Genomic DNA, 16,602 nt, shown 5'->3' on the forward strand with positions numbered 1-16,602 from the left:
CAACAATCCTTCCTTCAAAAGACCATTCTATGGATTAAATCTTGTGAAAAAAATCATGGTCCCTTTTTGTCCTGGTTTTGTGAGAAACTCACTCTAATGTGAAAATGTGACATAATTCCATTTGTCAAAGTATCTTCGCATCCTTCGATATAAAGTTATTTGAGCCAAATCTTAAGATAAATGCAGATGGATACAATCTCACTCAATAAAATGCCCTTGCGCAACAAATTGAAATGCAAGGTGTCAGTATTCTACAGTAAATTAGTCATCAGGTGTTCTCTGGAGTTTGTTTCAACTTGAAGTGCTGATGCCAAAACTGTTTGAAACTCGTCTTATCTAATTATTGAAATTGGTTCATAGAAAGATTATGTTTTTGAAAATAAAACTGCTCCAATTCTGCCATTTTTTTTACAAGGGATTTTCTGATGCCCAAGCATAATGAAAGTGTAATAAAACTTTTATAACTAGCAATATTGACCTTTGTCATCAACAAATCTTTTTTCAGATAGACACCTCAAACTATACAATTAAATACACTACATGACCAAAAGTATCGAGTATCAGCTCGTCGAGCTGCTATAACAGCCTCCACTCTTCTGGGAAGGCCTTCCACTAGATGTTGGAACATTGCTGCAGGGACTTGCTTCCATTCAGCCACAAAAGCATTAGTGAGGTCGGGAACTGATGTTGGGCAATTAGGCCAGGCTTGCAGTAGGCGTTCCAATTCATCCCAAAAGTGTCCGATAGGGTTGAGGTCAGGACTCTGTGCAGGCCAGTCAAGTTCTTCCACACCGATCTCGACAAACCATTTCTGTATAGACCTCGCTTTATGCATGGGGGCATTGTCATGCTGAAACAGGAAAGGGCCTTCCCCAAACTGTTGCCACAAAGTTGGAGGAACAGAATTGTCTGGAATGTCATTGAATGCTGGAGCTTTAAGATTTCCCTTCACTGGAACTATGGGGCCGAGCCCGAAGCATGCAAAACAGCCCCAGACCATAATTCCTCCTTCACCAAACTTTACAGTTGGCACTATGCATTAGAGCAGGTAGCGTTCTTCTGGCATTCGCCAAACCCGGATCCGTCTGTCGGACTGCCAGATGGTGAAGCGTGATTCATCACTCCAGAGTTTTTCCTATTATGTTGCATTACAACCTGTAATTTGAATAGATTTTTATTTGGATTTCATGTAATAGATATACACAAAATAGTCCAAATTGGTGAAGTGAAAAGGAAAAGATAACTTATTTCAAAAGATTTCAAAATGAAATGTAGTGTGTGCATATGTATTCAACCCCTTTGCTATGAAGCCCCTAAACAAGATCCAGTGCAACCAATTACCTTCATAAGCCACATAATTTGTCCACCTGTGTGCAATCTAAGTGTCACATGATCTCAGTATTTATATACACCTGTTCTGAAAGGCCCCAGAGTCTGCAACACCACTAAACTAGGGGCACCATAAAGTTGGAGACTCATACAGTATCTCCTTCACTAGCTTTAAGCAGATCACAGATCACTGCACCTGTACATAGCCCATCTGTAAATAGCCATCCAACTACCTCATCCCCATTATTTATTTAACTTGCTCATTTGCACCCCAGTATCTCTACTTGCACATTCATCTTCTGTACATCTACCATTCCAGTGTTTAATTGCTAAATTGTAATTACTTTGCCACCATGGCCTATTTCTTTACCTCATTTGCACACACTGTTTATAGACTTTTTCTACTGTATTATTGACTGTATGTTTGTGTATTCCATGTGTAACTCTGTATTCTAGTATGTGTCGAACTGTATTGCTTTTTCTTTGCCAGGTCGCAGTTGTAAATGAAAACTTGTTCTCAACTAGCCTACTTGGTTAAATAAAGGTGAAACAAAAAATTTAATAAAGACCAAGGAGCGGGTGAATAGTTATGCATACTCAAGTTTTCATTTTTTTTGTCTTATTTCTTGTTTGTTTCACAGTAAAAAATATTTTGCATCTTCAAAGTGGTAGGCATGTTGTGTAAATTAAATGATACAAACCCCTCAATTTTTTTTTTAAATTCCAGGTTTCGCAATCCGCTGTACTACTCCAGCCGACGCTTGGCATTGCACATGGTGATCTTAGGCTTGTGTGCGGCTGCTCAACCAGTGCACCTCAGTGGCTCAACGGTCTAAGATACTGCTACAGATGCATAGCAGATCAAGCTGTGTTGCTGCAGATGCTGGTTCAATACCCTTGACTGAGAGACCCATGAGATGACTGTAGGTTTTTATATATCTTTATGTACATATTCTTCATCCCTTTACACTTGTGTGTATAAGGTAGCTGTTGGGAAATTGTTAGGTTAGATTACTCGTTGGTTATTACTGCATTGTTGGAACTAGAAGCACAAGCATTTCGCTACACTCGCATTAACATCTGCTAACCATGTGTATGTGACAAACAACTTGATTTGATATGAAGCTCTTGACGAACAGTTCTTGTGCTGATGTTGCTTCCAGAGGCAGTTTGGAACTCAGTAGTGAGTGTTGCAACCAAGGAGAGACGATTTTAAGCTCTTCAGCACTCGGCGGTCCCCGTTCTGCGAGCTTTTGCGGCCTACCACTTCGTGGCTGAACCGTTGCTCCTAGACGTTTCCACTTCACAATAACAGCCCTTACAGTTGACTGGGGCAGCTCAAGCAGGGCAGAAATGTTACGAACTGACTTGTTGGAAAGGTGGCATCCTATGACGGTGCCACGTTGAAAGTGACTGAGCTCTTCAGTAAGGCCATTCTACTGCCAATGTTTGTCTATGGCGATTGCATTTCTGTGTGCTCGATTTTATACACCTGTCAGCAACGGGTGTGGCTGAAATAGCCGAATCCACTAATTTGAAGGGTTGTCTACATACTTTTGTATATATAGTGCGTATTAAATTAGAAGTTGCCACAATATGCTGTTGAAGATTGTTATAACCTTAATCATGAAGGGGAAAAAGGTTCTTAAATTGACATTAGTCATACATTATTATTCAACCAAATTAATGGAATAATCTAAGTAAATACACAAAGTGCAATGAATAATGTAAATGCAAAGCCAAAATCAAAAAATACAAACAATCTCAAGATCAGATATTACTTGAAATCCTCAAACGTTAGGCACGGAATTGATTAACTGCATAAATAAAATATCCCTTTGTTTACGTTAGAAACGGTCTTTCTCCCTGTGGTGCCACTTTCCTCTGTGAGCACATTTATAATATTGCCATCCAGGACAACGGAGGGAGGCCACATTACAAAGCTGATGGAGCCCATTCACCAGGGTGATAAGCAGGCAGACAGCATGGCCTTCCCGTGAAGGCAAGCACATAATCACTCATCAGCAGTAGGGCCCTGTAGGCTTCACTGCTTTCAGGAAGATATAAAAAACTATCAGTGCAACGACTGTAGCAGCACATAATTCGCAATGTTACTATTAGTATTAATATGACTACCATTTAGGATAAATTTCATGGTATCTCAATGCAAGATGTTCTTTCTACTTATACTGCAGGTATCCACTGCACAGATGTGATGCAGTATGCTTGTTACTCAATGCATGTGGTAAAGAAGGATGACCGCAAGCTTATGAAAGAGATTGTCCAGGTTAGCACCGTTTTATTGGTCAGATGATGCCAATCAGCAGCCAATGGTCTGGACTAATACTAGGGGTGTGGGTACGTGACAAGCCTGTTGTAAATCCTTCAGGAAGCTCATTGCCTCATTGATATTCTAGTGTGCTGTGAGTCAGCTGGTTCATACTCTGACACTCTCTTTGAGCCAGCCATGTTACTTCCAAAACACAGCCCTCTGGTCCACAAATTACCATGTGGCTGTTTGGAGTATTTTACTTCGATGTAAAGGATGAATATTCGATAATGCAATAAGTAAGTACACATATTCACACCAATAACTGAAAACATTAAATTGCTGAAAACGTGTGTGAAAATGTGTTAAAGGGTTTAATATGGGTTGAATATAAACAGTACTCATTAAAGATGCACTATGCAGAAATCGTTCTGCCACTTCCTGGTTGCTACCATTCTAATAGTTCACCGAATTTCAGTTTATGTGACAAAACAAGCAAGTATACTGTAGAGAATCCGTGTACCATCTAAACTGCTGTCAAATCTATTTTTCATAACCCAAAATATTGTATTTTCAGTTGTTTGAAGCTCAGTGTACAAAACCAAAAAAACTAAACTTAAGAACGTGAAGCATACAAATAACATAGAACAGATCTACCACTTCTTAGGCTTGCTTTCAATAAAAATGACAGATCTATAGGTCAAATTTCTATGTGAATTTGGTTGGGTCTCCCAAAAAGTTGCATATTGCAGCTTCAAGATTACAATATTTTCCCTACTTTCTGGAATAGGAAATAGGTATCAAAGCAGCTTGGTGTAGTGAATGTACAAGCGTAGACTAATATCATATCTCAAAGCAGAGTGCACAGGTGCTGCTTCTGTTATTCCTACAAGAAAGCTGATGTTACATAAGATTAACAGTGATTAAACATTGATTCTGATTAGACACAGTGTTCACTACAAGGCTGTATTTACTGGCTGCCTTTTTGTAGCAGCAGCAGAACGGGATCATAAATAATTGACCCTGTTTTAAATAGTGGGAACTGGTCTTAGAAAATATGTACTGTATGTAAAAATCAAAAGGTAACAAACATCTCCTTCAAGCCCTACACTCTACTCTGATAATGATATGGTAATAGGAAAACAACTGGGATAGGCCTACAGGTTAAACTGAACTGGAAAAATGTGAACTATACAATTCATAGTTGTATGGGCAGAGTAGTGTTTTGTAAAACACAAAGCAGTTTTAAGAGTAAATGTGTATGAGTCAAGCATTGGACAGTGACAATCCCCCTCTAATCCACGGCACCTATGAAATGTGTCCATTCGTTTGTGTAAAGTAGTAGCCAGGGGATACATTACATCCTAGAGGGAGGAGCTACGACTTGGCACTAGCAATGTTAAAACATAACTGAAAATGATCTGTAGCTGACCCCACCAAGAGGTCGACACCATCAATAACAGTTAGGCCTGAAGGATCACTGTGTGTCCCGTCACCAAAGAAGACGGATCTGTAAGGTCACACTGTGAGCAAAATGTTTGTCCTTGGAAAGAGCAACAGTTCTGTCAAACAGGGGAAGGCTTTCAGGAGTTTGGGACAAGGGCCTGGAGAGGCTGTCTGAAATAACAGCATCTCTAGCCTACATAAGAGGAAAGATGAGGAATTAGCCTGTATGGGCTGTCACCTTCTATCTGTCTCCATATTTTAAGCTCTACAACCAACATAAGCCCAGTGTATGATCATATAAACAAGAATATCCACAGCGAAGGAGATGAGACATGTGATAACTAATTGACACTGACAGCAACCTCTTCCGGCCCAAAATGTTTCAGTTCATGTCCCTACTCACATAGAAATAGATCCTTTTGTTTATTAACTAGTAAAAATGCAGAAGCCATGTGGCAATCTATTAAATGAATGGGCTTACTGTACATACATTCCTGAAATACCAATCATGGTATTTTAATACAGGAATACATCAAATGTTTTTTTTCTATTTAAAATTGTTTTTCTGCATTTTGGACATTTGTGAGAAAATGCCATAATAGAGGATGTAAGTGGGGACAACAGGGCAGGGGACATGAGTAAACTCATGACACGTGTCACCTCAGCACAGCGCAGTGCTGTGTGGATAGGTCTCCTTAGTTGACAGGTGTTTCTTAGTTGACACTTGAAGGGCAACCGATGTGCTCTACAAAAGGTGACCTTGAGACAAAATGTCAAGACAGTCTTGTTTAAGAAGACAGGGTGCCTTGCTTGTTTTTGATATGCAGCACCTGGGAACCAATTAGTAGCCTTAGGATGGGGTAGCTTCTACCGCTGGGGTGTGCATATGCAGAATTAACTGTATGTGTGGGATCAATTGCACTCTGGATAACTTCTAACATTTTCATTTGATAACAAGGTAACAGTACATGAAGTTGTTACTTTGCAAGGTGTTCGATGGCTTGGCAGCCAGCATGAAAAAGTGGATGTTATCTGAAGTTTTCAAAATATGATCATCTCAACTAGATATATTTTAAATGTAGTGTTTCTCTTATACCTGTGTAATAACATTCTAATAACGGTTGGTTAATATGCACAAGTAAATCCATCACTCATTGAAAATCCCTGAGTGAGCCTGTGGCCTTTTTTTGCCTGTTGTTTCTGCATGGAATCTTTGAAATGGATATTAGTTCAGCCTTCCAAGTTTTTAGAACATTCATAGGTCAAAACCTTATGACAACCATCATAGAATATTACCTTTGCTCTATGTAGCCTACATCTTCTGTTTGCTGGAAGCACTGTCTCTTATCACCAGGGCTGTTCTTAAACCTACAGCTGTGGGTCAATAGTCTACAGCTCAGTGACACCTCTCTCCACATGTGCCACCCTGAAACAGAGTAGTTTCAAAGCCTTAGGAAATCCTGGTTGCCGAGCTCTCATTAGAGACTTGGGAAACACCTAAGGCATCATGGCTCTATCAACACCAACCAGGGCAAAGAGTCTGACTGTGGTCCAATATGACTCATAAATACCCCTAACCACAGACATCCCTCTGCTGTGAGGTAGTGGAACATCAAGGGCTCTGCCAGACAACCCAGAGAGGGCACAGAGGGGTGACATCATCACAGCTCGACACACAGGTGGCAAGATACCAGAGCTGAGAAGTGGCATGAAAAACAAAACACTATTAACATGATAGAAGCACAAGGAAACAAACATCTGCTATAGGTAGATATTATACAACCATGAACCACATGTATTATTATATTCATAGGCTATTCATGCATTCAGTATGAATATTCACATACAGTAGGCCTGTTCATGAATGAGCAAATAAATTGTTTCAAATGGAAAACATTCATAAGAGGTATTGTGTAGGCATATGGTACTTTGTCTGTGTAATTAGTCACCTGAAATCATTTATTGTGTGTAAATGTGTCTTCTGTAGCCTGAAGACGAAGGAGCTTTAACTGTTCCGCCCATAGCTCCCTGCTGAATAAAACAGCAATTACAATGTAAAATGCCCTTATGACAGGATGTACAAGTTGATCTTACCTTACAGTCTTCTGTGTGGGATCGGACGGAATAATCCTCCGATAAATACTTGAGAAAGAAGAAGTCAAACTCTTCATATTTTTCCTGAGCGTGTTGGTCCAGCCGCATGTACGCCTGGATACAGATGCTGCAGACATCCTCGTCATCCCCACCGCCTCTAAACAAATCCAAAACCATGTTCTGAAGACTGCAATTCAAACTGTCTGGGCTTGACATCCCCAACAGTAAGTCGGAGATGGTGTAAGAATCACAAAAAGAAAGGCTAAAATTCCTAAAATAATCAAGTAACATCTGTGACGAGAACGTTGATGGAGTTGAGAAAGAGGACCCAAAGCCATTTTTTTGCTGATACAACGTGGTGCAGGCTGACTCCAGGTGAGTGTGGTGGCTTTGAGAATCAGTGCAATGAGGACTTGGAGCAGCGGATTTGGTGAAATTGCTTAGAAAAATACCAAATTTCTCCTCATTTAGAGCCGGGTGGACCCCGTCAGTCGCGTTACTCCAGATTTTGCGGTTGCTCCTATCCTTGGACCTCAGTTTAACTCCAGCACACAACCAGAGGTGATCAGAGAGAAGGACAGTGAAAAATAATAGGGATGCCAAAGACATTCGCCATTTCTGTACCCTCTCGGAATCGGCACAGGGTTTGTCGTTTTGTTTGGGTGCACAACAGATTTTTAACACGGCGTCATCTTCCCTTCGAAACATCCAAGCACCCCTGATCATATTTTAGGGGGGAGACAAAAGCGATCTCAGATGGGTTTTTCACCTCTGCAATATAGGCTATCCCCCAAACAATGTCACCTACCTCGTTTGCAACATGGTGATGGGAAGAATTTTCCCCAAGTTGTTGTGTCAAGAAATCAATCCAGTTCCAAACCCTGGCGTCTAATTTTTACAATGATCCATTGCAAATAGATAACGTCCGGCATAATATTCCCTATACACCCAAAATTGTAACATATTGCGAAATCCTACTGACACCTCCAGCACCGGTGCAGCATCACACAAGAAACGCATAGTATGTACAAAAACGAAATCTTTATTCTATATCTGTCATCCTCAAACATGACACAATTACTAATTTTTTTCTTCCGTTTCTGATGAAAAAAAAGCGAAATTTGCCTCTCATCTTCTCCCTCCTTGATAGTCTCGTTTAGTCTGTCGCCATCTTCGGTTTTGCACAGAAAACCTTGAGATTTTTTAATTGAAGGGGGTTGGGGCGCCTGCGCTCTTCGTCGCCCCTGTGGTTCCACATCTCTTACATCCCCATTAACGCAAGCTCCATTCATTCCCCAGCTTTCATTCATTCCTTTCGCTGGACAGCTTTACCCCAGGAGGCATTTAAGGATAGAGATTAAACACCACGTTATTCATCTGGTTCGCAAGAAAATATTTAATGTGACTATAGATACATGTGACAATTTATATGTTGTAAAAAATATATGCCATGGTAAACGTATTTAGATGATGTTGAGTGTGGTGATATACTACAAACCCAAAACTGTGAGGTCAGAAGATCATTAAATGTTAGTTAATTTCATTTTACACTTCTTTGATGGTGTTTTCCCAACAGAGAAACCACCCTCACCATATTTTAGAGTGGTACTGATTGTCATCAATTGCTACTGTAGTCCTTCCTCTCCTGCCTGGCTAGGCTACTAGTACTAAAGTTTATCACAGTAATAATACAAAATAAAAAAACGAACCATAATATGTATGGCATAATAATAATAATCCTAAACTCTATGGTTCTGCACATAACTATGTAGATCAAGCCTTATATTGTATTGAAAACACATTTTTTGAATGTATATGACATGTAAATGAATAAATTGAGAAGGAGTAGTCATCTCTATAGACACTCATAATTGTGTTGGCACTGGAAAAATGTAATTTCTCTGCAATGCAGGTTTACATTGTAAAGACATCCTTTGGTCCACAAGAAAGTAAACTCAATTTTACCGCACAAATTAGATTGCTTTAGAATTGTTTCTCACTATATAGTGTAATAATGCAAGCAAAATTACTCCCCCATTAGCTAAATCAATGGATTAAATAAGATTACTTGCAACCAGTTTCTATAATTAAGTATAATTTAGTCTGTTTCTTGTCCAAAAAGGTATCTGTTTGACTCATTGTTCGACTGATCCTGAGCTGCTATATACATTTGTTACATACAATAACAGAAGTTATTTGCTTAAATTTCATATAATACATGTAGATTTCAATCTGATTCACAATATAGGGCAAACTGAGCCAAGCCATGCTGAGCCGAACTGTGCTGGCCTGGTTACGCATCCACCTTCGCTGCTGGAACTATGCTGGAAAGGACAATGTTAATAAAATAAAAAATATCAGAGCTGGTTCGGCTCAGTCCTATATTTTTAGAGATTCTTTATTTATACTTAATTTAACCAGAGAAGTCACATTGAGATTTACAGCTCTGTGATCTCAGATGGTAAGGTCCATGACTCTGTAGGGTGAGTAAAGTGCTTATATACAGTCCCAGTCAAAAGTTTGGACACACCTACTCATTCAAGGGTTTTTCTTTATTTTACTATTTTCTACATTGTAGAATAATAGTGAATACATCATCAATACATCATCTTCAAGTGCAGTCACAAAAACCATCAAGCGCCGTGATGAAACCGGCTCTCATAAGGACCGCCACAGGAAAGGAAGACCCAGAGTTACCTCTGCTGCAGAGGATAAGTTCATTAGAGTTACCAGCCTCAGAAATTGCAGTCCAAATAAATTCTTCACAGAGTTTAATTAACAGACACATCTCAACATCAACTGTTCAGAGGAGACAGTGAATCAGGCCTAAATGGTCAAATTGCTGCAAAGAAACCACTACTAAGGACACCAATAATAAGAAGAGTCTTGCTTGAGCCAGGAAACATGAGCAATGGACATTAGACTGGTGAAATCTGTCCTTTGGTCTGATGAGTCCAAATTTTAGATTTTTTGTTCCAACCGCCGTGTCTTTGTGAGATACAGAGTAGGTGAATGGATGATCTCCCCATGTGTGGTTCTCATCGTGACGCTTTGAGGAGGAGGTGCGAGGGTGTGGGGGTGCTTTGCTGGTGACACTGTCTGGGATTTATTTAGAATTCAAGGCACACTTAACCAGCATGGCTACCACAGCATTCTGCAGCGATACATCATCCCATCTGATTTGCGCTTAGTGGGACTATCATTTGTTTTTCAACAGGACAATGACCCAACACACCTCCAGTCTGTGTAGGGGCTATTTGACCAAGAAGGAGAGTGATGGAATGCTGCATCAGATGACCTGGCATCCACAATCACCCAACCGCAAGCCAATGAGTTGGACTGTTGGAAAAGCATTCCAGGTGAAACTGGTTGAGAGAATGCCAAGAGTCTGCAAAGCTGTCATCAAGGCAAAAGGTGGCTACTTTGAAGAATCTCAAATAAAAAAAATGTTTTTATTTGTTTAACAGTTTTTTGGTTACTACATGATTCCATAGCTGTTATTTCATAGTTTTGATGTCTTCACTGTTGTTCTTCAGATGTAGAAAATAGTAAAAATAAAGAAAAACCCTTGAATGAGTAGTTGTGTCCAAACTTTTGACTGGTACTGCCCTACAATGGCTTATAGACAAACATGTATTAGTTAGTCTGTTTAAGGATGACCATGCTGCTAACTGATAGAAGGTACAGTGATGTGTAAGGGCCTTGTGTTTGTTTCTAGTGTGTACGTGTAAGCCTGGGATATACATGTAAAGGAACATCACCATAGTCCATCAAAGGCAAAATAGTGTGAGTTTATACAGTACAATATATATAGTGTGAATCAGGTTTTCAGTAACTGTCAAGCATTGACCTAACTAAGCACACATCTTTTTGCCGTACAGTGACACCTGTTGGAAAAATAATGAAAGTGACTCCCTTTAAATCACTGACTAGAGAACTGTCTCATAAACTATATATGAACTTAATATTAGCATAGCTAATTAACAGGCACATGTTTTGTATAACTTGCTGTGTACTAATGTTATTGAAGTGGATCAAATAGGCAACTAGAAAATTACATTTACTTCAGTAAATGTGGTGTATTTGCAAGTCTTGAAGTATTTACAGTTGTGAAATAGCAGTGGTAGTGTCGCCAGTAGTAATGGTAGTAGTAGTAGTAATGCTAGTAATAGGTTTTTCATAGGCTATGTGTTAGTTATAGTGACCTATTTTGGGTGGTTTGTAGGTGTAGAGTTAATGATAGTGGGTTAGTGGCTAGTATAGTAGGTTAGAGTGAGTCACAAACTAAGACATATAATATGTTTTGTTTCGAACATTCTGAGTTTCGTGGCAGTGATTTCAGCTTAGAATGTTGAAGCCTGCATTCCGCAATTGAAATGAATGGGGATACGACGAGCTTTATAGTTTATGAAGTAGGAATGGTAGCACAAAGCTGTGTTGAATAAAATTGTGCCTTAGACGTCTATGGAACGTTTATGCTAATTTAAGACGGTTATAGTTCAAAATGAATAAATAGCATCAACAATCTTTTGACAAGCAATTTAAGTTGAGTCAGTCTGCACATGTAAACATTTGTTTGGTGTTCGTATCTTTAACGGTTCAAGAGCAGAGGGAATTCAAATACTTCCCATTCAAGGCTATGGAGCTTCTATGTAAAATAAAATAAAAATGTATAAATGGTATGAAAAAGCTGTATACAAGCACACTATTCCAGACCGGTCTGCACATTTTAACGTTTGATGGTGTTTCTAGATTAAATGGTCCAAGACTAGCAGTGACCTGCATTTTTCCCATTCAAGGCTATGGCAACTGGAATGCATTGGAAATTATGCAAATAATGTTTGTAGTGTGAAACGTTTCTTCAAACACACCTACAAGTGGTTGTCTGGACATTTTAAAGTTGTTTTGGTGTTGGTAGCTTTTACAATTTTCATGCTACAGGTTCCAGTGGAATAATAATCTAGTTCACCAGCCGGCTTTCTCTCTGTCGAACTGTCTGGTTTCACAGCGCCTCAGAATGGGGTTTGACTGTAAATCTATGGCAGGAGCGAACAAAACTAGCATTGGTTTTAATTGACTGATCTCTCAGTCCATCACCATCTAATATAACCTTTTTAACCTCCCCTACATTGTGGACTTCAAAGCACAGGCAGCGAAAGTGGACATGAGTTCGGAAAATCTGAAAGTACCGCATTTTAGAAAAAGTTTTGACAGACTTCATATGCTCGAAGACTTTACATGCCGGAATTCAGAATCAATTGGGCTTCCAAAAAATCATATGGTTCCATCTAAATCAGTTGCAGGCTCGCTCCCTCTCCTGCCTCGATTTTAAACACACTTCTTTCGAGTGCCACTTGATTGCACAGTGTTACCAGGCTATATGCGCCAGCAATTCGATCCTGGTGACGAGGTTAGCGGAATAATATTAATAAGAAATATGAACAGTTTTTTTCTTTGTTTTCAGCAGGCATTTCTAACTAGTAACAAGCAAAAGTACAGAATCTCACACAGGCTCCCCAAAGTTTTGTATCTGATTTTTATTTTGTCTGCTCTATCCTCATCCAGAAACAGTTGTAATGGTCATGTCTCTACCCTATAGGAACTAATTCTGATTGGAGCAGTGGCGACCCCAACATTTTTTTTCATGTTTTACATGTTATTTTGGCATTAGTACATATCAGTTTGCAAACGATATAAAGAAATGTTAATAAAGTTAATTAAGTCACATACAAACTTGGTGTCTTTTTTGCTTTCTTGAGTAGGGCAACTCCAAAATGCAGGTCTTTCAGCCAAGCTCAGTGCTTTCCGTGGTGGTGGGGCAGCCAGTGGAAAATACGGAGCGTAATGGTTGGTAATGTTCTCTAGTTGCGCCATGATTTGCTCAGTGTTCTGTCACTCATGAGGACACTATGTCACTGCAAAATCTACGAGTATAGCTCAAAAATTCAAGCCCCTTGGGTGCTGCCATGGAGTTACATTAGAAGTGCCCATCCAAGAAGGCTCAAGGTCATTGGCTACAGATAAAATTACGTCAAATCACGTTATATCTACAGTAGATTTGATTGGACTGATCATGTCAACATCATACCTTCAAAATCTTAGCTAGCAAGTCGTCATCATGAATCAACTCAACAATCTACTGGCAAATATTTTTTCAATCCTTGTCATATGAAAATAAATAATGAAGAGAAATTATAGATAAAACAAGTCGGTGCTCATCGGCCATTGGACATAAACATTACACCACGAGTTGGAAATCGCAATCTCAACAATGAGTGGTTTGGAGTCATTGGTTAAATTGGTTTAAGGGTCTCTTTTCCAAGCTTAAAAGGATAAACATTCAACATTGGCCATGCTGTCAATCCAGCATGACTTCTGCCGTGTTCAAGACAACTGGGAACTCAGACAAAAACGAGCTCTGACTGGGAAAATACGTTTTGAACAGTGATCCAACTCGGAATTGCAAGTCGGGAACTCTGGTCTCTTTCTAGAGCTCTAACCTGAAGATCACTGACGTCCTCATGATTCAACCTTGTTTTTTTCAGAGTTCCCAGTTGTCTTGAAAGCACAATAAATCCAGAAAATGCCAGATGAAAGTTTGATGACAAAATTTGCCTGCAAAAAACTTATGCTCCACCTTTCTGTTCAAGTGAGCACAGCACAACAAGGTGAGTGCAAAAATGTATTGTATGCTGCTGCATAAATGACGTAATATGCCAGGGAGATATGTATATTGTAGCTAAGAAAGTAATACTAAGTGTATGTTGTGTAGTAAACTGTTAGTAGCCCATGTGTCTTACCCTAATAGGTCCATGGTGCACATGTAGCCTATAACCTATTGTCAGAGCTTTCAAATCAAATCAAATCAAATTTTATTTGTCACATACACATGGTTAGCAGATGTTAATGCGAGTGTAGCGAAATGCTCTAGAGTGGATAAAGAATATGTACATAAGGATATATGAATAAGTGATGGTACAGAACAGCATAGGCAAGATACAGTAGATGGTATCGAGTACAGTATATACATATGAGATGAGTATGTAAACAAAGTGGCATAGTTAAAGTGGCTAGTGATACATGTATTACATAAGGATGCAGTCGATGATATAGAGTACAGTATATACGTATGCATATGAGATGAATAATGTAGGGTAAGTAACATTATATAAGGTAGCATTGTTTAAAGTGGCTAGTGATATATTTACATCATTTCCCATCAATTCCCATTATTAAAGTGGCTGGAGTTGAGTCAGTGTCAGTGTGTTGGCAGCAGCCACTCAATGTTAGTGGTGGCTGTTTAACAGTCTGATGGCCTTGAGATAGAAAGTCTCTTGGTCCCAGCTTTGATGCACCTGTACTGACCTCGCCTTCAGCGGGGTGAACAGGCAGTGGCTCGGGTGGTTGATGTCCTTGATGATCTTTTTGGCCTTCCTGTAACATCGGGTGGTGTAGGTGTCCTGGAGGGCAGGTAGTTTGCCCCGGTGATGCGTTGTGCAGACCTCACTACCTCTGGAGAGCCTTACGGTTGAGGGCGGAGCAGTTGCCGTACCAGGCGGTGATTAGCCCGCCAGGATGCTCTCGATTGTGCATCTGTAGAAGTTTGTGAGTGCTTTTGGTGACAAGCCGAATTTCTTCAGCCTCCTGAGGTTGAAGGCGCTTGATGCTGTCTGTGTGAGTGGACCAATTCAGTTTGTCTGTGATGTGTATGCCGAGGAACTTAAAACTTGCTACTCTCTCCACTACTGTTCCATCGATGTGGATAGGGGGGTGTTCCCTCTGCTGTTTCCTGAAGTCCACAATCATCTCCTTAGTTTTGTTGACGTTGAGTGTGAGGTTATTTTCCTGACACCACACTCCGAGGGCCCTCATCGTTGTTGGTAATCAAGCCTACCACTGTTGTGTCGTCCGCAAACTTGATGATTGAGTTGGAGGCGTTGCCACGCAGTCGTGGGTGAACAGGGAGTACAGGGAGAGGGCTAGAGAATGCCCTTGTGGGGCCCCAGTGTTGAGGATCAGTGGGGAGGAGATGTTGTTACCTACCCTCACCACCTGGGGGCGGCCCGTCAGGAAGTCCAGTACCCAGTTGCAGCGGGTCGAGACCCAGGGTCTCGAGCTTGATGACGAGCTTGGAGGGTACTATGGTGTTGAATGCCGAGCTGTAGTCGATGAACAGCATTCTCACATAGGTATGCCTCTTGTCCAGATGGGTTAGGGCAGTGTGCAGTGTGGTTGCGATTGCATGTCTGTGGACCTATTTGAGCGGTAAGCAAATTGGAGTGGGTCTAGGGTGTCAGGTAGGGTGGAGGTGATATGGTCCTTGACTAGTCTCTCAAAGCACTTCATGATGACGGAAGTGAGTGCTACGGGGGCGGTAGTCGTTTAGCTCAGTTACCTTAGCTTTCTTGGGAACAGGAACAATGGTGGCCCTCTTGAAGCATGTGGGAACAGCAGACTGGTATAGGGATTGATTGAATATGTCCGTAAACACACCAGCCAGCTGGTCTGCGCATGCTCTGAGGGCGCGGCTGGGGATGCCGTCTGGGCCTGCAGCCTTGCGAGGGTTAACACGTTTAAATGTTTTACTCACCTCGGCTGCAGTGAAGGAGAGACCGCATTTTTCCATTGCAGGCAGTGTCAGTGTCACTGTATTGTCCTCAAAGCGGGCAAAAAAGTTATTTAGTCTGCCTGGGAGCAAGACATCCTGGTCCGTGACTGGGCTGGATTTCTTCCTGTAGTCCGTGATTGACTGTAGACCCTGCCACATGCCTCTTGTGTCTGAGCCGTTGAATTGGGAACTTTGTCTCTGTACTGACGCTTAGCTTGTTTGATAGCCTTATGGAGGGAATAGCTGCATTGTTTGTATTCAGTCATGTTACCAGACACCTTGCCCTGATTGAAAGCAGTGGTTCGCGCTTTGAATGCTGCCATCAATCCAAGGTTTCTGGTTAGGGAATCGTTGCTATGGGAACGACATCTTCAACGCAAGTTTAATGAACTGCACACCGAATCAGCGTATTCGTCAATGTTGTTATTTGACGCAATACTTTGAAACATGTCCCAGTCCACGTGGTGGAAGCAGTCTTGGAGTGTGGAGTCAGCTTGGTCGGACCAGCGTTGGACAGACCTCAGTGTGGGAGCTTCTTTTTTAAACTTTTGTCTGTAAGCAGGTATCAGCAAAATGGAGTCGTGGTCAGCTTTTCCGAAAGGGGGCGGGGCAGGGCCTTATATGCATGCGGAAGTTAGAGTAACAGTGATCCAAGGTTTTCCGAGTTGCGCAATCGATATGCTGATAAAATTTAGGGAGTCTTGTTTTCAGAGTAGCCTTGTTAAAATCCCCAACAACAATGAGTGCAGCCTCCGGATAAATGGTTTCCAGTTTGCAAAGAGTTAAATAAAGTTCGTTCAGAGCCATCGATGTGTCTGCTTGGGGGGATATATACGGCTGTGATTATAATCGAAGA

At 40.8% G+C, this 16,602-nt stretch overlaps 1 protein-coding gene across 1 annotated transcript in view; it reads right to left on the reverse strand.

The window, feature by feature from the left end:
- LOC135550516 (NALCN channel auxiliary factor 2-like) overlaps positions 1–8,272 on the reverse strand; it is a 91,228-nt gene extending 82,956 nt beyond the window's left edge. Inside the window, exon 1 of the mRNA XM_064981420.1 lies at positions 7,139–8,272. Coding sequence (XP_064837492.1) covers positions 7,139–7,864 — 726 coding nt within the window. The 5' untranslated portion in view covers positions 7,865–8,272. The remainder of the gene's footprint in view (positions 1–7,138) is intronic.
- Between the last annotated feature and the right edge of the window lie 8,330 nt (positions 8,273–16,602).

This window comes from Oncorhynchus masou, chromosome 12 (assembly GCF_036934945.1).
Source record: "Oncorhynchus masou masou isolate Uvic2021 chromosome 12, UVic_Omas_1.1, whole genome shotgun sequence".
NCBI lineage: Eukaryota > Metazoa > Chordata > Actinopteri > Salmoniformes > Salmonidae > Oncorhynchus > Oncorhynchus masou.